Source organism: Chaetura pelagica, unplaced genomic scaffold (assembly GCF_000747805.2).
Source record: "Chaetura pelagica isolate M959 unplaced genomic scaffold, ChaPel_1.0 scaffold109, whole genome shotgun sequence".
NCBI lineage: Eukaryota > Metazoa > Chordata > Aves > Apodiformes > Apodidae > Chaetura > Chaetura pelagica.
This window is the reverse complement of record NW_009970725.1, coordinates 12,256,915-12,281,311: the sequence shown is the minus strand read 5'-3', so window position 1 is coordinate 12,281,311 and position 24,397 is coordinate 12,256,915. Positions and strand designations below refer to the sequence as shown.

Genomic DNA, 24,397 nt, shown 5'->3' with positions numbered 1-24,397 from the left:
GTAAATTCGCCAGTTATTTAGCGCTATGCTGAGTTATGGGCAATGTATTTAGTGAAAGGGTGAAAAAATATTGTGGTTGTAATAGAAGCATTAACAACACTGTTACTTGCAAGTGCCACAGTACGGCAGGTTTTTTTATTTCTTTGGATTTACTGGGCTGGAATTAGGACTCTGTGAGCTCATTTTTGCAGTTTTTAAATGCTGAAAAAATAACTGTAAACTATGCGTTCCCATCCAGCTAGGATCTTGCAAAGAAATACAGGGACTACATCAAGGATTTTGGCAATTGCTGCTTTGCTGATTTAAAAAAAAATAATTAAAAATTAAGAGTCTTCAGAAGTCTGGCAGTTTCCGGGTTTCATTAGGTGGTGACTGGGAATAGAATCTGGCTGGGGAGCCCCTGCTGCCTTTGCCACTGAAAGAGGCATTTGGTGCTTCTTAAAAGTGTAATAAGGCAATCAATTCTTGAGTTGAGTTGATTTATTGGACTATGTTGTATTTACACTTGGTGATGAGGTCATTTAACTGCTGAGGTTACACTGCAAGTTATAATAAAATTTTTGTATGGTTACTTTTAAGGTCACTGACGTCCTAATGATTTTATTAAAGTGAAAGCAATTTAAATGAATTAAGGCATAACTGATGTAATAAGGTACCTGGGAAGACCTAGAGCTATAAAAGTAGTTTTAATGAAGATGCAAACTAAATGTCCGATTTTTTTTGAAGAGCACAGTGGTAACACTTGGGGCATTTTCACAAGGCCTTTAGGATCTTCTCCTGTTTTAGGGTCAGTTGGTCATTCTGCTTAGCAAGGCAAAAAAATTCACTAATCAAATTTAACTTTGTATATCATCAGTAATAAAATCTTTCCTTCTAAACTGCTGCTGAAGGAAGTCTGATGTTTTGTAATAACTTTATAGAAACTGTTTAGAGATTAATCTAGAAGAATGAAAAAATAATCTGAGGCAGCTGCCAAAAGACTCCAACAGAGCATCCAGAATTTTAGTATGAATAGACAGAGAGTCAGGACTGTGCAATATCAAATTAAAATCTGTTTTTTGACCTTTAGAGCAGGAACTTGTGTGGCAAACCACTGCTGTTATTCCAAGAATGTCACTGCATGAAACACGGAAGAGAAAATCTTACTGTAAGGCATTTACAATCTAAATAAAGCACATATGTTAGGATGAGTATAGTACACCCATACATGCAGGGGCTGAATCCTCAAGTTTGTGTTCTTGATTTGGAGGAGGTTAACACTTAAATACAGTGAGGAAGAAACAGGTCTTGGGAGTAGGCTTGAGAGCGAGGTGGAATGTGCTTGCGAGAGTAAGACTAAGGTTCTCTTAACCATGGAAAAATGCTCAATTATGAGAGTGAGAAAGGTCAAATGAATTTGGCAAGACTGCAAAGAGTCCTGATGAGATCTACCCACTGAGATAGGGTCACTATCTCCTACGGCATGCCCTTCCAGTCATGGTGGAGAGGGAAGGAATCATTACATTGCTTTTAATAGCTTTAAGGTTAGACATCTTTCCCACAGATGGACTAGAAGGTAGGAGAAAACCCAGCTGTGTGAAACCAGCACTGCCATTAGGTGTTTTAGGAGGCTAAGGACATTCAGAATTAAATTTTCAAAATGAGACCTACCTATATTTCCTCCAATTTCATGTAAACTTTGGATCTGGCCTCTCATGTTCTGTGATGAACCGCGGCTAGGACAGAAAAAAACCTTAAGTTTGTCTTTCTGTTACAACCACTGCCTTATCAATCACCATCTATATTAAGCTAAACATTTATATTTTTGCTCCTATGAACTTCTTTATCAAAACCAAGGGCTTCCACCAAATGCATCACTGCAGAATACCAAATCTGCTACAGAGGTAGATTACTGTGTCACTGTTAACTAAGCCTTCTATTATATTATTTATTTTAAAATATTTACTTAAAGAACAGAATGATGTAGTAACATTGGAAGACTTTGCAGAAAGGCTTTCAGATATAACTTACCATTTTTCCATTACCATAACATTTACCATGTTAATAATTATTACCTTACAGAAATAAAAACATTAACATTTTATGGGCAGATGTCAGACAATCCCTCTGGTTTCTCTATACAACAAGTTATAAAATGTGGATTTAGTAGTGGCATAATAGAGGGCAGATTGATACTGTATTTTAAAATTTATTATACCAATGTAACCATAAACTAGCAATTTTGAATTAGAAATAAGAGTTCTTGTAATACAACTCTTTGAAAAGGGGGCAACCTATTCATTAATGGTTCTGACATTATTGTTCAGGAAAAACAAGATGTTCTCATCTACCCACCTGTTTTCACAGTGGAATCGAGCCAGGATGTCTTTGGCTTTTGTTTGGCTGTTGAGCTGAATTGCCATAGAGACTTTTGAATGCAGTGGAGCATAAACTCTTATCACCCCCTCGGGTATGTCGGACTGCAGGTATGGGGGAAAAGTGACAGCTCCCTAAAATCAATATTCAGTACAGTAAGTTTAAGGCACATATTAATGTAGCTCTATTCAGAAGCAGTTCTGCAATGCCTCTGAGCTTGCTTGCAAAAATCAGTGTCCTGTATTCTTGTAATCACTAAAAAAATATATTTACAGTCATACACAAATTTATATCTACAGTATAATAAGATATGACACAAAGCTCAAACTCCTTGGTAAGCATCACATAAATGCATGCAGAATTAAGTACTAACTCTTGGATTTTAATTGCTTGCAGTAATATTGAGTCAAGTTGTTACCTGAGATTTTTTAAGTTATTGCTGTTAGCATTGGTCAGTGAACCAACTGGTCCTTTTTTTTAAAAAAAAAAGTTTAAATTATTAGGAATTTTGGATCTTCCTTTTAAAGATTAAATTCTTTAGAGGCATGAAAATCCAGTTCTCTGTTTCCACTTCCTGTAGCCTCAACTAAATCAAAGCTTATGTTGAGTAAAATATGAAAGTGCCATATGGTTTCTGTTAATTTTAAATTTGACCTTGCATAGAGTTCAAAAGATCATCTATGAAGTTTATGCACTCTTCCATGATTAATGGCGGATAAATCAATTAGCAAGGTTTGCATTCCAGGTCTAATCCAGTTAATACCATGCTGAGCAGGGTACAATAGTCTCTCTAGTCTCTGTCCTTGTGTAATTTAGAACATCTGAGACCTGGGGTTTGTGTTAAGTGCTCTCAGAATTCAACTCAGTTCTCCAAACAGAGTTTGCCTCCAATCTACCCTTCATATTTCAGCTACCTGCCATGGCCAGTCTCGTTTTTATTAGATGCAAACCCAATTACTATGATCAATGAACTTGTGTTCCCAGAGGTGAAATGACTGCAGTAATTGACTCCTCTTAGAAGCTCTGACTATATTAGATCCAGGGTGAATACAGTTTTGTAACACAGTAGTCTATACCACCATTTTAAACAAACATACATCTGCAGCACCAATTGTGTATACCCACCGTCTATCTCAGACATGGCTGGCAAATGAATTACCAAAAAACCTGAATTAACATGGCTTCACAATTCATATCATAGCATGGTTTCGGTTGGAAGGGACCTTAAAGATCATCTAGTTCCAACCCTCTGCATGGGCAGGGACACCTCCCACTAGACCAGGTTGCTCAAAGCCCCATCCAACCTGGCCTTGAACACTTCCAGGGAAGGGACATCCACAACTTCCCTGTGCAACCTGTTCCAGTGTCTCACCACCCTCACAGTAAAGAATTTCTTTCTAATATCTAACCTAAACCTACCCTCTTTCAGTCTGAAACTGTTCCTCCTTGTCCTATCACTACAAGCCCTTATAAAAAGCCTCTCCCCAGCTTTCCTGTAGGACCTTTCAGTTACTGGAAGGCTGCTATAAGGTCTCCCTAGTGCCTTCACTTCTGAAGGCTGAACAGCCCCAACTCTCTCAGCCTGTCTTTGTAAGAGAGGTGCTCCAGCCCTCTGATTATATATAAAATTTCTCTTTCTTTTTTTTTTTTTCCCCAGGTGTTCCCTTCTGCATTTTCCCTGTTGTCTGTATTAGCTGGCTTATTCTCTATTTCTTATAAGCTCTTAATATCACTCCTTTCTTATTTGTCTTTTCTTTTGTTTTTCAAGAATATTCTTGAAGACTTGAAGTCCTTGATCAGTTCCTTCTCTTACAGTTTACCAGTCTGCTTCCTTTAAAACCCCATGAAGTCTCTGAAGCCTTCCTCTCCAGGTTATTAAAGGCAATTGCCTCATATAAGCTGCCATAGGGACTGTATATTTTGGGCATGTATACATAACATGATTTGTTGCACAAATTATGTTACACCTAATGTGTAAGTTAATTTTAGCTGTCTTTTGAAATAGCTTAACTTGGGCAAGTTCCTAACTCCATATGCAGGCAGTAAAGTTGGTGGCTTTAAGATCTCTGAAGGAAGACTTTGTATTGGACTTTCCTAAGTCTGAACTGCATTTGGAGCTCTGGAAAACCTCAAAAGTATCCACCTCTCTCCTCTGTCTTTATCGGGAGTAGCAACACAAACTACTTAATTAGACACTTAAAATTCAGACCCAGTTTTGATGTCTGTTTTAGGCAAACTGGATTTTTCTCTCTGCTTAGGAAGTTAATGCAAAGCTATAAAACTAAAGCGTGCAAGGAAAATACCAAATGGCCTGGACTAGGGCATGGGTAAATACAAGTAATCCTAATATCAACCATATCAACTACAGATCCTTGCATTCATTGAGTATCTACAGATCACTTCTGTCAAGGACTCTCCACATATGACCATTTTCTTATAAAACAGGTATAAAACCAGCATTGTAACTAGCTATCTTATACTTTGGGCTGCTAGACATCATTCTGCTTTCCTCACCTTTTTTCTCAATCAATTTCTAAATCTTTGTCTTATCAGGATGTTGGACTGTGAAGCATATCTTTCAAGATGCCTCCCAAATCAACTTATTTTGTATGTAAAAATTTCCTCCTCACCCCCAAAAGCTTTTCTCAGAGATAAGAAATCAAGGAGGCTGGCTAAAGCTGCCCTTGAAAATGGTCTATTTCTTATCACACCTCTGGTCTTTCAGGTCTTTCCCGTTCCATGGTCTTTCTCCTCAGAAGTTTTCTCACTCCTTTGTCAAACATCAGCTGCCTCCTGCTGTTGTTCATTGCTGCCTCATTCATTTTTCTCACCTGGGAGATCAGAAAGGATGGGACCTAAAGAGAGAAAACCAGAGCTAAGAATACACAGTCATTTTTTCCCTCAAAAAAATTGGTGTTGGGCATTCAGAGAGGTGCCAAATTTTAGGCAGCAGAAGCTCCATTTATTCCCAGAAGATACATGCGATTAGTAGCTCTCGTAACAACCCACAGTTGTTATTTGCGTGAAGCTATAGATCATCTTTCATACCGTATGAAACATCTTAGTGATATTTGCAGTTGTACTAAGTTTATTAGGAGGTTGTCTTTGCAATCCCCATCATACTCTCCCTCTGTTGTGAAGAAAAGAGCTGAGACACTCATTATCTTCATACCAACCTTTGGAAGTCCAGCAAGTAGTACACACTTTTGGCCTGTATCATTACGGACTAGACTCTAAACAGACATTAAACCCTATCCAAGTTTAGCTATCTCACCTAGGCACCTAGATTGAATCATTTTCCTATGCATTCTTCTGTATAAAACAATGATGTGGGAGAAGTACCTCCCAAGGGCAATTTTTTTGCTAAAACAGATGTCTTAGGTGAGGTAAATCTCTGCCCAGAGGTACCTCTCGCTCTACCTCATACTAGATCTAGAAGACTCCAGCCAGTTTCCAAAGAATTGCTAACTGTTTCTGTCAGAAATGTAAATTTACTCTGATTTCTACGGAGCTGCTACATATAGCAAAGTACTTTTCTGTCCTGGAGTCATAAAGAGGGAACCAGCAGTACTCACTGTCCACAGGATGTCCTGGTACCGAATTAAAAGCCTCACAATGTGCGCTGTGGTGGCGGCTGCTTGCATTTCTTGTTGGTTTGCACGCTTCCCTTTGTAGATGAAGAGGTTTGGTGCAACAATCATAGAAACATTCCACAAGTTCATTTTGTTTTTCCCCTCATTAGCAACCACCTTCTTCAGGAACTGAAGAAAGGCCTGGAAAAACACTTGTTGAGTCTCACAAAATAGTTTACTTCTTAAATGCAGCATTTTCAAATGCACAACATGTCTGGCTCAAAAGCTGCTTTATTTTCACTCGGAGGTGAAACTTAGGGCTTTTGGTATTCCAATTTGGACTACTCTGGTATTTGCTGGCACAACCTCCTGTGTCACTCACAGAGAAAAAATTAATGATATCAAAATACATTCTAATAAGTTAGCTATCATTTGGAGCATAATCCCAAATCTGTAAGTCCATTGCAATGTCTGCACTAAGGCTCTGAATCCTGTAGCAGGGGAAAGACATAAAAGTGTTGCAATGGAACAGTTAACTTCTTCATAGAGTTCAAGGTGCCCATTTTGACGTATCTGGTAAAGGTATTTTATGTTGCAATCACCAGGGTGATCAGCCTCCCTTCAAATGTACAGCAGTTCCATATATGGTATAATTTGTGGAATTTCTGCCAGCAACCCCCAAACTTTTATTCTGGGATAATGAAAGCAAGAAGAGCCCAGTGATGGTTCGTTGACGTCACTTCTGTACATGTATGGCAGAGTCAAAGGAAACTCATTTCCCTTTTGGGCAGTTTATTCAGAATTTTGCTTGAGTGACTGAATAGGATAGATTGCAGCTGTGGTTAGAGTTGGGGTCTGCCAGTGAGGCCTTTTGCAGCACCATACCATTAAAACCACTCTCTTTGTATCCTGACATTGCAATTAAAACATTTTTACAAACCCAGGAATTACAAAACAGACACTGCATTGGAGAAGTTTAAAAAATCTCATTATAAATATCAAGTAGGGATGCTTTCAATTTTGTCATCACTTCTATTTTCATATAAAAGCCTAGTAATAATTAAGACCACTATTCTGGCACGCGTTTTACATATACTGCTCTATATCAATATGGACTTTGCTAAAAGAAATAGAACCCATTCTTCACCAAGCACTAGTAGACCTCCAAATGCTTTAAAGGGGGTTGCTATTCTTGTCCCTTTTTATTGTATAAATAAATACAGGTAAAGAAGGCACCTGGACTCAGAAAGCTATATCTAAACTTACTGATGGGTGACTGCAGGGTCCTGGTGACCAGGAGACCTGATGAAATGTCTGGGGCCTCCCAGGTAGCTTTTTCACCCAGGTTTCCCCTATGTGGAAACAAGTCCAAAGACTCCTAGAATCAGGATATAACTGCAGTCAGACGTGGGAGCTCTCAAGCCCCAAAATGCTTTTAGCCACTGTGTCTGTATCAGGAAGCAGTTCATGGCTGTGGGTGTGAGTTCTTGAAGCAAAACACTTGAGGCTGAGGCCCTGACATCCCTGCTACAAATGTATGTTTCAGGGTTTTTTTACTTTTAACTACCTCCTTCAGTGTGGTCCAGTGCCCTGGAAGCCCTTGATCACTAGGGGTGCACTAGTGAGCTTCTGGGGGGCAACTTCTTGTTTAACTTCATGTAGGAGAATTCCAGTTATACAGAAACCCCAGAAACTTGACCTTCTCTTTCCCAACTGTGCAAGGATCGTGCCTCTTTTAAATGAATGCTCCAGAATAAATGATGCCTGGGAGCCATTTGCTGACACCAACAGCTGGATACCTCCAGCAACTATTTCTTAATTACTTGTAAAATACATGACAGACAGGGACCTGGAACACCTTTTCAAGGAAATGTTGAAAAACACAGATGAATACTTTCATGGTGACTGATCACCGACTGTTAGAAAAAAAATAAATTGATCTCTCATTTAAAAGTTAAAAGCATGACAGATGGCAGATGCTAGCAAATGAAGAACTTACCTTGGCTGTGTCTCTGTTGGCTTCAGGCAGCAGCATGATCAACAGATGCAAAGCTTGCAGCTGTAACTTGATCTTGGAGATTTCTAAGAATATGAAGAATTAATGTTTTTAAATCCCTGTTACAACTGTTTTTTTTCTAAAAACCTTGTTGGTCAGCAGTTCTAGAAACACAACCACCACTGCCTGGTTGAAACTAGTACGTTGAGATGTTTACTAATCCTAATCTTTTCCCCAAATATAAAAATAAATATAATGAGTGGATTTTTCCTTATCATCTTGGGTGTTTGTCAGAGGGGAGACAAGGCTCTCTAGAATTCTGTCTAAATAGCAAAGAGACAAAATTTTTCGATACCAGCCAATTTCTCTTTGATATTGTGGTCTGGTTGTTTTGTATGTGAATCAAGTATTTTCCTCCTTTCAAACTGAAATGTGCAATTTTTTTTGCAGAAAATTTTCAAACCGTTATTACGGAGTAATTTGCTGAACACTTGTGCCATTGGAGTGGAGACTGATAGCTTATAACTCAAAAAGTACTTGTCCCAAGTCTAGCATTTTAGAGCCCCTTGTCAGCTACAAAACACCATATTTTCAACAAGTGGTATATATTGATACTGTTCAAAGATCTCTGTAAGAGCAGGGATGAGGAATATGGGAAGCATAAATGTCATTTGTTTCCCCTCGGGGGGGTGAGAGAGGTTTGGAGAAAAAGAGTGTTGTGGACAGTGTGTCTGTTAGAGAGCACAGACTCCTCATGTTCAGTCTTGTCCTCCAAACTGAGAAACCATCACAACTGCTTGCAGTCTCGATCTCACAAGGAGCACACTCAAGTACATGAAGGTTACAGGAAGGGGTCACCTCCTTGTGCCCTTTAAACGACCTCATAGAGATCCTGAAAGATTGTCTGCAACCTTATACAAAGATTCTAAGATTTCTGTACCCATTTGCCTAATCACCATCCTGATGGTTTCACTCTGTCCTAGCTCAAGTGCATTTACAATGAAGTCAATTGGTATTGCAAGGTACCACGGTGTTCTTCCTGGAAGAGACATTAACAAAATGTACTGAGAACAAGAGGGTGTATGTACACTGAAAACAAGACCCGACTGCCCAAAGCTTTCTGTGATCACATATATCTTTGTAAGAATATTCTGACCCCAGCATAAATCCAGAGAGAAATAAAACAGAACCCATAGAATGTCAGCTAAAGGACAGTGACCTGAATTTACCTTGCAGAAATTTTCATTTCTGAAATCTGTAATTTGTGTGAATTAGGGTCTATATATGAAAGTCATTGCTCAGCCAACATTTGCTCAAAGATTTCAATTCTTTTGTTAAACAGTTGTGTTAGCTAAGCATGGAGACTTTTTTCCATTTGAAAAGGAAATCTTGCAGAAAATGTAACTGTGTAGGCAAGGCACTGGGGCTTTTTTTTCTCTGCTTCAGAAAGAGAAAAAAATGTAACATCTATTATTACATTTTGTCTAGGTCAGTCCATATTAACTCCTTTTCCACTTACTTTCCACTAGTGTGATGAAAGCAGGTAGATACTCTACTGTGAAAAGGGGGCTTGGGAGTTCTCTTATAAACATTTTCAGCAGTCCTGCTGCATCGTTATTTCGTACTTGGTCCCAGTCAAAAGTGTCTTCATAAAATTTTGCCTCAAGCTCTTGGTGGAGATTCTGAAAGATAAAAGGAACATCTGACCTTTAATCATTGCTTCTGACCCGGCAGTTTGAGATCACTTCAGAAATCCCATTACAAACCAGAGGCAGGCTTACACCATAGCTGAAGTAGCCCCAAACCAGTAGCAGCCTAGTTACAGCCATGTGGAGTTCAGAGCAGGTTAACAGATCAGGTTCCTGGGGATATTTTGCAACCCAGGCTAAATTTGGTTTATATTAGCTGCATTTCTGCCAGTGACCCATTTGAACCATTTTAAAGCAAGAAAAACTTGTGCAGTGTCTTAGAACTAGAAACAGAAAATTCAGTTAAACAGAATTTTTAGCACAGCTGTTCTTTTTGAGACACTCTCCAGAGGTTTTGACCCTTAAAGCACAATTGAGTGCCATTTCTTCCTCACTGCCAGTGAACTTGCTAGACAATCTCTTGGTATTGGAGTCCATGGACCTTGAGCAAATGGCTTTAACTTAAGGTCTTTCTTTCCTTAAGACAATTTTTTCTTTTAGGATAACTATAATTAGATTTGATCACTTAATAGAAAAATAAAGGTATCTTAACCATTACTGTAAGAAAACCTCAATTTAATATACGTCAAAAAAGCCCTCTAAAACCACAGGAGATACCTAAGACAGAATTGATTATACCATTTTGGGTAGACATTTAATCCTACTGTCCTCCAGTGTTAGTATCTTGCTCTGTAACAGAGGTCTGTTTAGTTCTGGAGTGTAACTAATCAATATTTCACACACATGTGTGAATGGGAAATATTTAGTAAGGTTCCTAGTAGGAACACAATTTGGCTGCAAACCCAAATCACTGTTTGGAAAATGTAAACTCCTCAGAAATTTGTTGGGTTAATAAGATTGAAGGAGGCTATTGCAATAGAAGGATATAAATAAATAATGCAGCTTTCACAATTATTACTGGCCAAACACTGCTTTATCCATAGGAAGTTTGTTGCTGCTTTTTGTGAAACTGTTTTTGACAAATTACAAGTGTAGCTAATATTCAGGTTTCAGATGATGTTTTTGTCAAATGTACCTTAATATCACACAAAGAAAGTTTAGTCTATTCAGACAGAAAACTTAAAAAAATAGATTGTTTACCCTGCCTCATATGAATGGAAGGAAATTACATATCCAATATGGTCACACATAATGAAGTGAAATGGTTGGCACAAAAGGAAATGGAAAGTCATTCAGGATTGGGAATATAATGTTACCATCTCATTTTTACTAGCACTTGCTGTAATCTGGGATATCTCAGCTTCTGCTGTATTTACATCCCTTGCACATAATCCATACCAACACCTGGATTAAATTATCTTCTGGTTACTGACTGGGAAATGTGGAACAGAAATCTTCACCTCATCAAAACCAAAAGAAGAGAGAAAAACTACTTCACATTTTTCTGCTGAGAACTGGGAAAAATCCATAGAAATAGCAAGCAAGACTTTTGAAACATAAACATTTAATATACATACATGCATATGTAAACATATTTATATTTTATACACTCATCCCCTCCCCATATATGTATGTATGCACCTTGAAAAAAAAAGTGGGTTTTTGTGTTGTTTTTTTTCTAAAAATGACTGATCCTACAGTACACTATCAAGCATTTTTGTTCACTTGAGCTTTTGTTACAAACCAGATTACAGAGGAAAACTTGTATTTATTTCTTCTTTTCTTTGTTTTATTGAAGAGTAACCTTTAATCACTTCCATATGCCTTTTCTTTCTCCAAACAAGACTGAAATAATACTGGAATGCCCTCAAATCCTAATGTCATAATAATGTATGAAGGCTTTGATGGGTGAAATCTGGACCTGCAATGAAAAAATACCTCTCTCTAGGTGGTTGGCTTGTTGGACAGTCTTAAACAAAGCCAAAACTCAAATAATTTAAATTTTCATATGGGCATTACCACACAGTAAAGGAGAGCTACATATAAAGACATATAGCAGCTCCCTGGATATAGATTGTGAATAATAAGTGAACAAGGCACAGTACAGAAAAAATGAGGAAGATTAAAAATACAGGCCAAATGAGGAGCTCCCTTCTGCAAGATGGGTCTCTTTGCTAGGTACTGAGTGCTTTTATCAGTCCATAGAATCAAAGGGAGCAGGGCTGCTACTGCCTATCTTGGATGCATTTCATGCAATGCTGCTGCTTCTTCTTGTACACCCGTTTTTTATGATTCCTAGCCTATCATAATTTAGCAATCCCCAGCATTGCTGTTTGTGTGGCTGCCATGATGCTGAGACTTCCTGCCTCAGAAAGCAAGACTATTTTTCTTGATGATGAGAAAGTGGGATTGGGATGCACTATAAGAAGTTACTTAAAACAGATTTAAAAAAAAAACCCAAACAAACAAACATAGAAAAAACAAAAATCTAGGAAAGAGGCAGACACTACTAAGCCCAGAAAAAAGTTGTTTTCCTAATTTGTGTCTGCCAGAGGCTTCCAGTTCCTGGAACCGAGTCAGTCTGGAGAAACGATTATAAGCATTACTGCACTGCAGTGTCAGGCTATTTGGTACCAACTAGCCTGTGTTCACAGCCCGCAAAAAGCCTGTGAAAATGCAGTACTCGAGGCTGCCAAACAGTGAACACAGGCCAAATTTCTCTCACTTGGAACATGAAATTGTAAGATCAAAGAAGATAAATGAGAAATAAAGTGACACAAAGGTTAAAATGACATAGAATAAGATGTTTATCTGAAGCTCACTCAGTTTAGCAACTCTGGATTTCTGAAATAAATTAAAACAGAGATAAGATCACAGCAATTTTGGATGACAGAGATAAACTGGAAGGATCCCTCAATGTCTAGTGGAGGAAAACTGCTTTCAGTGTCAAGTCTGTCCTTTATATAGAACATTAACAAATACAAAGCAATTGACCATATGTTCTGCCATTTATTGGTTCCCAGGAACCAATCTGACCTTCCACTGGTAGGAGAAATGCTGGTCTCCACACATCAGTATTTATGTGCAGTGGACATTTATGTGTGCTGTATTATTTTACGTAGGATCTGTGGTACAGGAGACAGAAAACTGGCACAAGTATGTACCTTGACTCTGGAGGCAGATCCAGGCACTCGTAGAATTCCTTCGGTTTCTAAACCTGTTTCCTCAAGCTTGTGCAGCAACTGAAAAAAAACCACAAAAGGCAGGAAAGCAATTAAAAATACTATTAGCCTTTTTTTTTTTTTTTCTTCAGTCTAGGTATCCGTGAGACTAATTTGAAAAAGATACATTTCTATGTAATTTGCTAATGAAAACAGGCCAGCTCAGGTAAGTAAACCTTCTTAATTCATTCTCTATATTCCTGACCCTGAAATAAGGAGTATGCAGAGTATAGAAAACCGATAATGCAATAGGCCCCTCTGTCCTTGATTTGAAACTTGGCACTGCTATAGAACAATTAACACATAAGCATACTCATAAAAGGGCAGATACACTGGGTAAAATACAATGGTGTTTTGAGAGAAAATTAACCTCTGAGAAATGTTTAAGTCTTTCCCTGAGGAGCACAATGGTAAGGTCTATAGATAACATATGTTTCTGGGAACTGAGAACTCAGATTAGAAAATGGTCCCAGGATATTTTAGTTTGAAATTTCTGTGAATAGGCTTTCCACTCTAATTTTTTATTTTAAAAAAAATGTTTTGATTTAACGTAACTTAGAATGAGGGAAAAAAATAAATTCCTAACATTTATTCATACAGCTCTGGATTTTTCACCACCAGCTCTGTTTCCTGCCCTAGCTTCTAATATCCCATGGTATCTTGACAGGGTAGCTATGGAGCTGACTGCAAAGTCATGTAAATATTCAAGTCCTGTCAGTCTTTCCCCTGACACTCCACACCACTTCCCCTTTTGTCAGTATTTACAGGGAAATCACTTGTACTTTTAAGTCCATGTAAAACTATATTAGTGTGTGTGTACTTCTGTGTGCCTGTCTTCAAGACAACCTTGGTTGCCTTTTTGCTGCCTAATGACTTCTATAAATGATCTTGTCTTATACAAGCCTCAATGAGAAGATGCTACTTCAATTCCAGAAATAATAGCTAAGCAATACCTAAGATGTGAATTCCTGTGAAATTAAAGCTCCTGAGACAGCTCATCTCTGGCCTTTTTGCATAGACACACCATTGACCATGGCTTTCTAATTTAATAAGAAAGGGAAACAGAAATCCAGATGTTTGTTTCCCAAAGTTTCCTATACTGTATCATATAATTACAAACACTGAAAGGGGTCTCTACCTCTCTCACACAGAAAAGGAGCAAACTTTGTCTCCTTGTCACAAGGTTTTCAAACCACAACATACAGAGAACCTGTAGACACCTTCAAGTCTATAAAGCCTGCATCTTCTTTTGTCTGATGACTGTTTTGAGTGTCAGCGCAAGAGACAGAAAAACAAATCTTAGTGGCTGAGGAAACTGAGATATACTCACTTTTTGGAAGATGAGGGGAACTTTTATTCCAGGAACCTTCTTTTGATCATTCTCCAGCAGTACGGTGAGAGGGACTCCAAACAGACCATTTTCTTAAAAACAGTAACAGTAAATGTGAAAGAGAGAAAACACAGCCTCCTACACGTCTGCACAGCTACGCTGGGCAGCACTCAGGTGGCTGCCATGGGGATGCCACAGCACAGTACCTCGTCCCCGCACCCTCTCCACACGGTTCCTCTTCAGCTCCACCCCCAGGGCGTCGTAGAAGGCAGTCAGCTCAATCAGGGAGAGGTAGCGGATCTTCTTCATGTCTTCAGGAGAGAGGTCTCCAACTTCCGTCAGCCCAAACCGGCTTTTCCGAATTATGAATTTCTACAGTAGAGATGAATTGCACCTTTATTAATTACAGGACATGCATTTTTGTTTTGAAAGCAATGCCTGTACGTAATAGGCAGTCATATTAGGATAGATGGACAACACCAGAGAGCTTTAACTACAACCCTGTGCATTGTCCTGGTACATTGACATAACTTGCATCCATCTGAAATGTAAAACAGAGCTTGTTACTCATCATATTCCCTTGAAGTTTGACTGGCAAGCAGTGCTGGATCACAGCTATTAGCCTTGGTGCCTGTACTCCAGCTGGGAGACATGAGTTATATGCTACTTACACATTCATCCAGTTTCAGCAGGTTATAACATTTTGCTGTGTCTTTGCCTCCCCCCCAGTGTCTTTGAATGCATTTGAAGTAGCTGACACATTTCATCATGGATATGGTCATATATCAGTAGTGTGTGCATGTGATGAATCCACGTCTGCTTTGCACATTACTATTAATTTATGAGGTTTTACAGGAGAGTTCAAACTAAAGATTTGAGGAAAAGCCCAGAAGCAAAATCACTTAGTCCTGATGCCAGCCTGCCAATATACTGGTACTTTTTATTACTCAAGAAGCATTTAGGCTTAGAAACAGGACTCCCAGCAGCTAAGAAATAATTTACTCAAGGAGGCTTGAACTAAATGATACTAAGTGATTTGGGGGCATGTGAAGATGTCTACGTACTTCAGAAACTGCAGTGTCATGGATCAGAGCCAGGAATGTTGTGTCATGACAGAAGCATTTGTACAAATGTCATGAAGAACAAGTACCCATCAGTTTTTGACCTAATTGTTAGACATAATAACCAAGTTGAAGTCAAAACCATGCTTTTCAAAGAACTGTGGATCCTTGCTATTGTATATTTTTTTAATTAATTGTAATTTAAAACAGTTATTGTTAGTCAGAGGCATAAATAAACAGCATTACAAATCATCTCCTCCCCTTTGGGACCTGAGTGGAAACCCAGCCCCTAATGATGTTTTGCTTCTGAGGATTACAGCCCAGTCCTCTCTTTTTTAAACAAATTTGGGCTAGATAGGTTTAACACATCTTTAGATGAAGCCAATTGAACAGATTAAGAAAAAAGCAAACAAAAAAAAAGAATTAAATTTACACCAGATTTCAAAAGTAAGAGAGGACAAAGGACATCTAGTTCACATAGGTTAGGACTTCCTGAATCACATGGCACATGATCTTTCAGTAGGGGTTAACCATAGTGGGGGGAGAAAGTGCAGGCCATGGAATAATCAATTTACATGCTCTCAGTGGCATTTTAGGCCAGAATCTTCTCTCCCCAGAAGGCAGCAATACCACTGTTACTTTTATGCTAGGACTTAATAATGTAACAAAGCTACATGGAGCATAGTCTTCAGAAGACACATAAACACTAAAGAGTATCTACGTATTTTAATTCCAGTGATACAAAAAGTCCAAAAGCAGTCAAAGATCAATCAATCATCTTAAAAATAAGAAAATATCACACAGTATACATGTATTTTCTGAGGAGAAAAAGTATGTTTGCCAAGAAAAAATGACCAACCCTCCAAAACCAATTACAAAAGGTAGCTACAATGATTTTCCATGATGGCTGATTAACTCTTAGGGTCACTAAGATGCAAAGCAGTATTAACACAAGATTTGGGGCTGGGCTTTTTTCTTTTGTCTTGTATTGCAATTTTCCAGGGATTTTTCTTACAAACAGTGGAGTCACAAGATGCAGCACCAAAGGAGGCTGTGCTATCGAGAAATGAGATGGCTAGCACTTTGGCTAGGGAGAATTGTGTGATGTGTTCCTTCTGTGTGGAACTATACATTGTACCAAGATGGGCCTGTAATTCTTACTGACTCTTAGTTCTGAAACATCTTCAACTAACACACCGGTCATGGTCCCACACTGAGGACAATGCATGTAACCCGTTGCAGACAGTGATGTTGAGCTGGCTCTTCTGGGAGCTGCAAGAGACATATTATTTTACAATATACAGTCTCTCACTGTGTAGCTCAGTATCCATGAAGCTGGTTATCTTAACATATCAGACCTGCTCCAGAGAACCCACTAGCAAGGAAGTATGATGTGGTGTAGACTTCAGCCTGTTCCTGTTAGCCCACCTTCACAGAATCACAGAATCCTAGGGGCTGGAAGGGACCTCGAAAGATCATCTAGGCCAACCCCCCGCCAGAGCAGAGTCACCTAGAGCACATCACACAGGAACTTGTTCAAGTGGGTTTTGAATGTCTCCAGCAAAGGAGATTCCACAACTTCTCTGGGCAGCCTGTTCCAGGGCTCTGTCACTCTCACAGTAAAAAAGTTCTTCCTAATATTCACATGGAGCCTCCTATGTTCCAGTTTACATCCATTGCCCCTTGCCCCATCTATGGTCATCACTGAAAAAACCTTGGTTCCATCGTCCTGACACTCACCCTTTATGTATTTGTAAACGTTGATGAGATTGCCCCTCAGTCTCCTCCAAGCTCAAGAGACCCAGCTCCCTCAGCCTTTCCTCATAAGGGAGATGTTTCACTCCCTTAATCATCTTTGTGGCTCTGCACTGGACTCTTTCAAGCAGTTCCCTGTCCTTCTTGAACTGAGGGGCCCAGAACTGGACACAATATTCCAGATGCAGCCTCACCAAGGCAGAATAGAGGGGGAGGAGAACCTCTCTTGACCTACTAACCACACCCTTTCCAATGAACCCCAGGATGCCATTGGCCTTCTTGGCCACAAGGGCACATTGCTGGTTCACGGTCATCCTCCTGTCCACCAGGACCACCTTGAGGAAGGGGATACAGTCAGGTGTAGGTGACTGGTTGCTCTGTGTAACTGAACAAGAGGTGATTTTTTTGCTGGGGCCTGTTATGGTCTGAGCCACTACAGGAAAAAACAAATACCATGAGTGGTAGCAGATGAAGTAAGAGAAATACCAATGTCAACACTGACTTTATTTATAAACTGTCTGTGACGACCTGGAATATTTCTTGTGTACTCTTCTGAGCACACAAAATGATGACTTGCATGCAGAATGGTTAATCTCCAGGACAATGCTGGCCTTTTCTCATACTAATCAATTATGCATCCGCAGGTCAACGTGGCATTTTTCTCTTCCCTGTTTGTTACCAGTTTCCCTGCTCTATCAACTGGAAATTGTCCAAGTTGTTGCAGAGAAAAAATTATGTGTGTGTTGTAGAGAAGGCTGGGGTCCTAGGTTTGCTATTGCAAGAAGCAAAGATGAACCTCTGGTTTGCCAAAATCATTATAACCTTACTCTCCATAAGACACCAAGTTATGCCCACTAGGAAAAAACACCCCAAACAAACCAATAACAAGAAAACCCAGACACACTAAACCACAGGGATTTCACACCAGTTGTAATCTACTTGGTGTCTTATTCCTCATTACAACAGGGAAGCTTACTTCTACATCTCAGGTTCTTCTTGGTGGTCCCTGAGATGGACAAATAGATAATTCTCAGAGAATTCAGTGTCTCTGTGGATAGTAACAATTTTACATTAGTTCAGGACCTCAGGATATCCTAACATTCAGGAAAGGCTTCCAAATAATTTCCAGCTATTTCATACATTTCTCTGAAAAGGTGATATCTGAAGCACAACCTAATGCTCCAGTTTCCAGTAATGGAAGTTTTGATGTCTGATGGAATTAGAAAACTGACATCCTTGTCTTTGAGAATTAATTGCAGACAGTGGCATGACTGATCACTGTATGTCTAGTTGGATAATATGATAAACTTTCCTTTAACCATTTACATTGTATCTCGTACAGTGTTGCACTGGATACTGATGGGAGAAAACCAGTACTGCTGCAGGACTAAGTTTTGCTTTCCCCCCTTCATCTGTGAAGCAATTTTAAATCCCTGTTTTAAAAAAGGCAGATAACCTGTGGGGGAAAAAAGTAGGAAAGCAGGCCAGCAATGAAAATGATTGCTAGTTTTAGTGCCAGGAACTGGTCTTTACTGGTGAAAAATGTGTAGACAAGGGAATATGTGAGTTGCAATGGGTACAAGTGAAAACCAGACTTGAATACTCAGTTCAGCTTTGATGCCTCTCTTGGAATCAGTCACAAGCAGTAGCAGGCACAGCGGGCAGACTATAAATCACACATAGCAAAGGAGAGCTAATGTATCTTAACAGACTCCAATGTGCTGGGGATATAAAGCAGGAAATCACTGGGTTAAAGAAAACAATTGAGGAAATAAATTGAGTACAAACTTACAGGTAAAGCAGAGTCTTCCTTTTTGAACCTCTGGTTTTTTGGCCATTCTTGATTTTTTGGAAGGACTGTAATGGATTCTGAGAAAGAGACCTCATAGGAGAGCTCTTCTGTGACGGATGAGCTGCCTTTATTTAGTCCACAGTCTAGACAACTATTAGCTGAAAATAAGGGAAACCATATATGAAAGTTGTATGTATGCTTGCAGTTAGTACAGAGACATTAAAAATTGAACCAAGATGACAAAAATCTTGAGAAAGTAATACAGGAAGTGCTTCAAAAGGAATTTCAGTGTAAACCACAGCATGTTCCTGTTTTGTTCAGAGGAAATAACCCCTTAGAAAGAAAATCCCTATTTTAATTTTGGATCATTTAACATGTTGCTTTTCATGAGAAAGATAGTCAAGATGAAACTTCCTGTTTATCAGGAATGATCAAGTTTTTATACTCTATCCTTTGCCTCCATCCAGGCAAGCAAACTGTGTTGGCACTTGTCTAATGAACAATTAAAAATAAAAGTTCTTGATAGAAAAATGCTGCTGACACAATTCCTTAGGTCATTGTTGACTTATTTACAATTATAAGACATTGTGCATATTTTATTTACTCACAGACATATATTTGTCACAGTTGCTAGTTTAGGTGTATAGCACCAAAACGGGATTCACTATACAATCTTCCAGTTTGAAAAACATTTTATCTACTGGAATTTCTGTTAGATATTGTGAAATTACTTATTGCTCAACTCTAAAAATGTCACTTTCTGAAATTAGTGGATGCCAGAGGAAAATTTTTGAAATCAGTACAATCAAGTACAGAAATATCCTATTCTCATGAAGTCCAAAGTGTGATAACATGCATTAGTTCCAGTGTTGCCAACTTTCATGACTGATCTTTTGCATCTCAGGACAGTTTTATGTTTTCCCTTAAGGTCCAGCTCCTAGATGTAGGCAATTGGAACAGAATAATAATTTTCACTGGAAGTAAAGTAAAATTTCAGCTCCCAGGACTGCAGAGAAGCATTTACTAGCACAACCCAAGTGCATTCAAGAGCCATAGAAATCAGTGAATTAAAAAGCGTTACATATTTTATAAACATGTACATGCCCCATGATATTTGAATATTTGCATTTACAGATAGAGGGGCTCCAACATTTTTGGCAACACACTTTGTTTTGCTAGTAAGGTATGAAAAAGCTAATCATGTTAATAAATGCCTTCTGGCTTCTAAACTGTGGCCTTAGATGTTACCTATTGGCCAACCACTTAAGATGTTTTCCATCTCTCTTTCCATCCTTCGATCTGGGATCACAGACTGTTCATGGTAGCCCTGGCCATTTGGTTCACCATCTGTTCTAGTACTATTGCTTGCAAAGCAGAGGTATCAGCAGAGCAGCTTTTGCAACCAAGGAACATGTCTGCATCACTATATACAGATGTAAACATCAAGGGACTGGTTTAGAAACTTGAGTATTAATATCCCTTTAGTTAAGCCCTGAACAATGATGATGGGAAGAGCTTTCAAAATAAAAGATGAACATTCCTGTGGAAGGCTGCTGACAGCTATCTAGACCCTTAGCACAGCAGAGCTATAATTTTCATTAGCCCTGCCAGTCACTGTCAGGGCAAAGTGTTTAAGAGATAACATCATTAGCAGATCAGAATAATAGGGCAGGGACAGAAAAACAATACATTTCTAATACTACAGTTTATGCAGTACTGGAGAAGAAATGTGAAATAGGTCTGCATCTTTCTTGTCAAGATTTGCAACAAGAAAATACATTGCTGATGTATTTTTGACAATTTCTGCACTGTACTGTTAAAAACAAACCACTATTTTACACTCCTAACCTTGCAACGATTAGTACTTTTTAGTAGGGGACTAACCCTAGTAGCAGGGACTAACCTCTGAAGTACAAAAGGATCTTTCTGTCTGTCATTTTTCTAGGAGGAAGTGAACACTGGTTACATGTTGGCATACTCACAGCTAACTGATTTCCAAACTGGCTTCTGCCCAGGAAGCTGGATACCATTAGAAGGAACTGGTGACACTGGAACTGTCTCAAATGTGGTCTGATAGGCAAGAAAAAATGATCAGACTGCAGTGAAGGTAAAAGTCTATGGACAGAAACTGCTACAGTTCAAGAAGCAGTGTATCATTCTCAGCTTACACTCTTTTGCCAAGTTTAAACAACCTGTTGTGATTCACCAGAGTATATTTTCCATAACGGAGCCTGAGAATTAATCTTCCTGAGGCTGCACAGAATTGGATCATGTTGAGGTCAGTAATATTACAGCTCACTGTAGCTAATGATTCCTGTCCTGTATAATGACTGAAATTAGCTAAGTAAATTGCTGTAGGTAATTGTACTAAGCAAAAGGTCCTTGTCAAATTGTAATTCATATTGATTTTAATAATTTTGGCTCAAATATTTTTGAGGACTCTTGGACATATGTCAAACACCCGCTGCTCCCAAGCACCTGTCAGAAACCAGGCTGTTCACCACCTTTTGGGATTTGGGGACAAGCAAATTACTAATGGATGGGTGTCTTCCCATAGGTTATATACTAACATTTTACCAGAGAACTGTAAAAACAATTTTAGGGAAAAAGACAGTTTCTATAGTAAAAATAATTTCTTTCCACTCCAGAAATCATTCTGCACTGTGTGACAATTAGGGCAGTGTGTGTGGTGCAGCAGAGATGGGGCTCGGAAGCCCAGGAGGAGACTTTCGAGCACTGTCACCTCTTGGCAGCTGAGTTTTATCTTTGTTCTCAGCAGTCTGGGGACAGTCAAAAGACAAATCTGAGTGTTGTGTGTTCACAGGGCAGCAGCAGCTCATCTGCATGTTCTTAAGTTAAAAAAAAAGACAAATTTTTAAAATATTCTAAAGGGTACTCAGTGAGAATAACTACAACACCCCAGACAAGCCTTGTATTTTTTCTGCTGTCCTTTTCATCCTGGTGGGAGCCGGTGAAGCCCCTCATTTCTTAAACCTGCTGCTGAGGGCCCCGATAAGCCTCCGACAGCCGCTCTTTAAATTGCTAAATCGGCTGTTTATCAACAAGCAGCAACGCCTCAGGGCAGAAATGTCTTCCCCATTTGTAGACAATGCACAGGAGCAGCATTCAGGCTGCTAAAAAAATGTCAGATATTTAAAAGACAGACAGCTCTTCCAATTGGAAGCCTGAAATATTGTTGCAGTTGTTTTATTCAGTTTTATCCTCTGAGCTTTTTGGGTTACAACGTCAAATTTAATATGAATAAAATCTCTCCTGAGAGAGTACATTCAGTGGCCAACTAACTTGATAGCAAACAGGATCTGAGTCACATGGACTTCCTTTGCCAGAAGACTGTAAGGACCACTGATTTAAAAAAAAAAGAACTGTAAGATGCTTTTATTAAAAAATCCCATAATAGTTACACAAAAGACCTTAGGACATTAAAAAGTGAGATAAATTTCAGGTGGGAGTATGGAAGTGGAGGGGATGGTTAAACTTCCCTCAGTAATTTGGGAAAATCAAACACATAAGTAGCTGTTCTGCTGCCTAAGATCCAGATGGACAAATTAATGGTAAACTTTAGCAACTAGGTCATCTACTGTCACTTCTCAATATGTCTGACCTTGAGAGTGGTATTCAGAATAGATTCCCAGGAAATCAAGTTTATTAAGCTAAAAATTCCTTCCAGCCTTGTTACACAGGTGAAATCAATAGTGAAGCAACAGCAGCAACCAGGTCGGGCTAAACACAGTGGAGCTGGTGGATGGGAGATGGTGACAGCAGGACTCGGCCTCATGCCCAGCAGTGTTTGCAACAGCCTGCAGGCTTGTGACAACTGCACAATATCAGGGGAAGCTAAAAAATGCCCTACTCTCCCTTTCACTTCCCAGCCTCCACAGGAAGAACACATAAAGCAGGCTAATCTATGTCTCTTTTGTGAAAATCTCTTCTAAACAGGACCAACATCTCTACCACTTTTTTTTGGCGTGTTTTTTTCCTTTTGTTTTGTTTTGGTGGGGTTTTTTTGTGGTTTTTTTAAAAATCTTAGGCTAATATGATCAAAAGGAAGAGAAGACTGGGAATAAAACCTTAACGCACTGGCTTTAAAGATACATATTGCTTCTTCAGTTAAAGAGAAAATGAAAAAATGCTGGAAACTCATGTCTTCATGAATGTGAAAGGCCAAGAGTCAAATTTTGTCCTTAACTAAATTGGGACAGCTTTATTCATTTGCCTGAGGCTCCAGAGAAGGCAAGACTGCACATATCCTGATTTCTGACTGAAAGTGATTCATTAGACAGTTCTCATTATACAGTACTAAAAATGAACCCTGTGTTTAGTGGCATGATATATACAGGAATTTCCAATGGGAAGAAGAAACCAGAAGTGCAAGGAGAAAATGGAGATGAGGTAGATAGTTCTTTAGTAGCTGTCCTAATTGTAGAAGATGTAAAAACAAATCATTGGAGCACCGAAGTGACCAAATTCTATCGTCAGCCCTGTAGCTAAGGGAAATAAATGCAAAGGAGGACAGCCTTATAGCTCTGGTCAGGATACAAGTTGCCCATGCTTTGGATATATTACTGTTTTCCAAGCATTGTCATCACAAATGCCTTTTCATGCAAATAGATCTGGATTAGTTAATGATTTGTCTTCAATTAGGACATGATTTTCTCATGCATCACTCAAGTAAAATGCTTCTAAATCTCTTGAGGTGTGTTAGCTCATCACAAGCTACAGGGTTGGGCTGTTGACGAGGACAATGCTTCATTTCCTCCCTCCAATAATAAAAATCAATATTCTCCTCCCATTTGTATGCTGCTGTTAATTTTTCTAGGCTTTGAGCAGTAGCAGAGCCAATAGCTTCTGATGGAAGTGGTGGGGTACCAGCAGTAAGGAAAACCAGGTCACTCTGTTTAATAAAACATTCAATTTAAATCCACCTAGTGATGCTGTCAGTGGAGCCTGCTGCATATAGACCTGTGCTAAGGCAGGCTTGTTCCACCGAGGCATCACTCTTAGAAGGGCGAGGTACAAGGTACAGCAGGTGCTGCATTTTGCCTCCAGGGATCATGGCACCTTTCCATTGTGGGCAACAGAAAAAAAAACAAAAAACAAAGAAACCAAATCAAAACACAAACAAAAAAGCATATCACCAAATAAAACAATAATGAAATATGGCTTCATTTCCTTTAATTTCAGTCCACTTGGGCTGTTGAGGGAACAATCCTACCCTGAGGGGATGGATCTCAATGTGGGATAATGGAAAAGCACCTTTTGCTCTGTGTTGACTTATACAGAGGTGGCCACCAAGCAGTAATAGCAAAACATCTACCAGGCAGGTTTTTTTCAGAAGAAATTAGGGCAAATCTCTCTCCTCTCCTTCTTCCTCATTGACAACTGTTTATGCCTTTTCAGTAGTTCCCTAAATCTCATCTCAGGTGACCTCAGTGAGCTAATCACCTTTTCTCTCTCATTAGTCTCAGAAGACACTAATCCATCCTGTGACCCATCCCTCTAGGCACCAGCAATGCTTAAGTTGTTGGGAAGAGGGTGTAAATCGATCCTCCTAATGGGGAGGATTGTAGAGTTTTATGAAGCGATTAGAGTTGTTTTGTTATTCGCAAAATGTTTACTTCTCTTCCCAACTAAAAAGCAGAACAGGAAAGTAAAACTGCACGTCATTTCAAGCAGTCTTCTTGCCAGCCTGTCTTCAGCAGCTGTGC

The 24,397-nt window shown here is 39.1% G+C and overlaps 1 protein-coding gene across 1 annotated transcript in view; it reads right to left on the bottom strand.

The window, feature by feature from the left end:
• ARHGAP28 (Rho GTPase activating protein 28) overlaps nt 1-24,397 on the bottom strand; it is a 73,693-nt gene that overhangs the window by 257 nt on the left and 49,039 nt on the right. The window contains exons 4-14 of the mRNA XM_010006862.1: nt 20,654-20,741; nt 18,672-18,829; nt 14,270-14,435; nt 14,064-14,155; nt 12,677-12,754; nt 9,443-9,605; nt 7,927-8,009; nt 5,931-6,128; nt 5,067-5,210; nt 2,335-2,459; nt 1,651-1,715 (exon numbers count right to left, since the gene is read on the bottom strand). Of these exons, the coding sequence (XP_010005164.1) occupies nt 1,651-1,715; nt 2,335-2,459; nt 5,067-5,210; nt 5,931-6,128; nt 7,927-8,009; nt 9,443-9,605; nt 12,677-12,754; nt 14,064-14,155; nt 14,270-14,435; nt 18,672-18,829; nt 20,654-20,741 (1,360 nt within the window). The remainder of the gene's footprint in view (nt 1-1,650; nt 1,716-2,334; nt 2,460-5,066; nt 5,211-5,930; nt 6,129-7,926; nt 8,010-9,442; nt 9,606-12,676; nt 12,755-14,063; nt 14,156-14,269; nt 14,436-18,671; nt 18,830-20,653; nt 20,742-24,397) is intronic.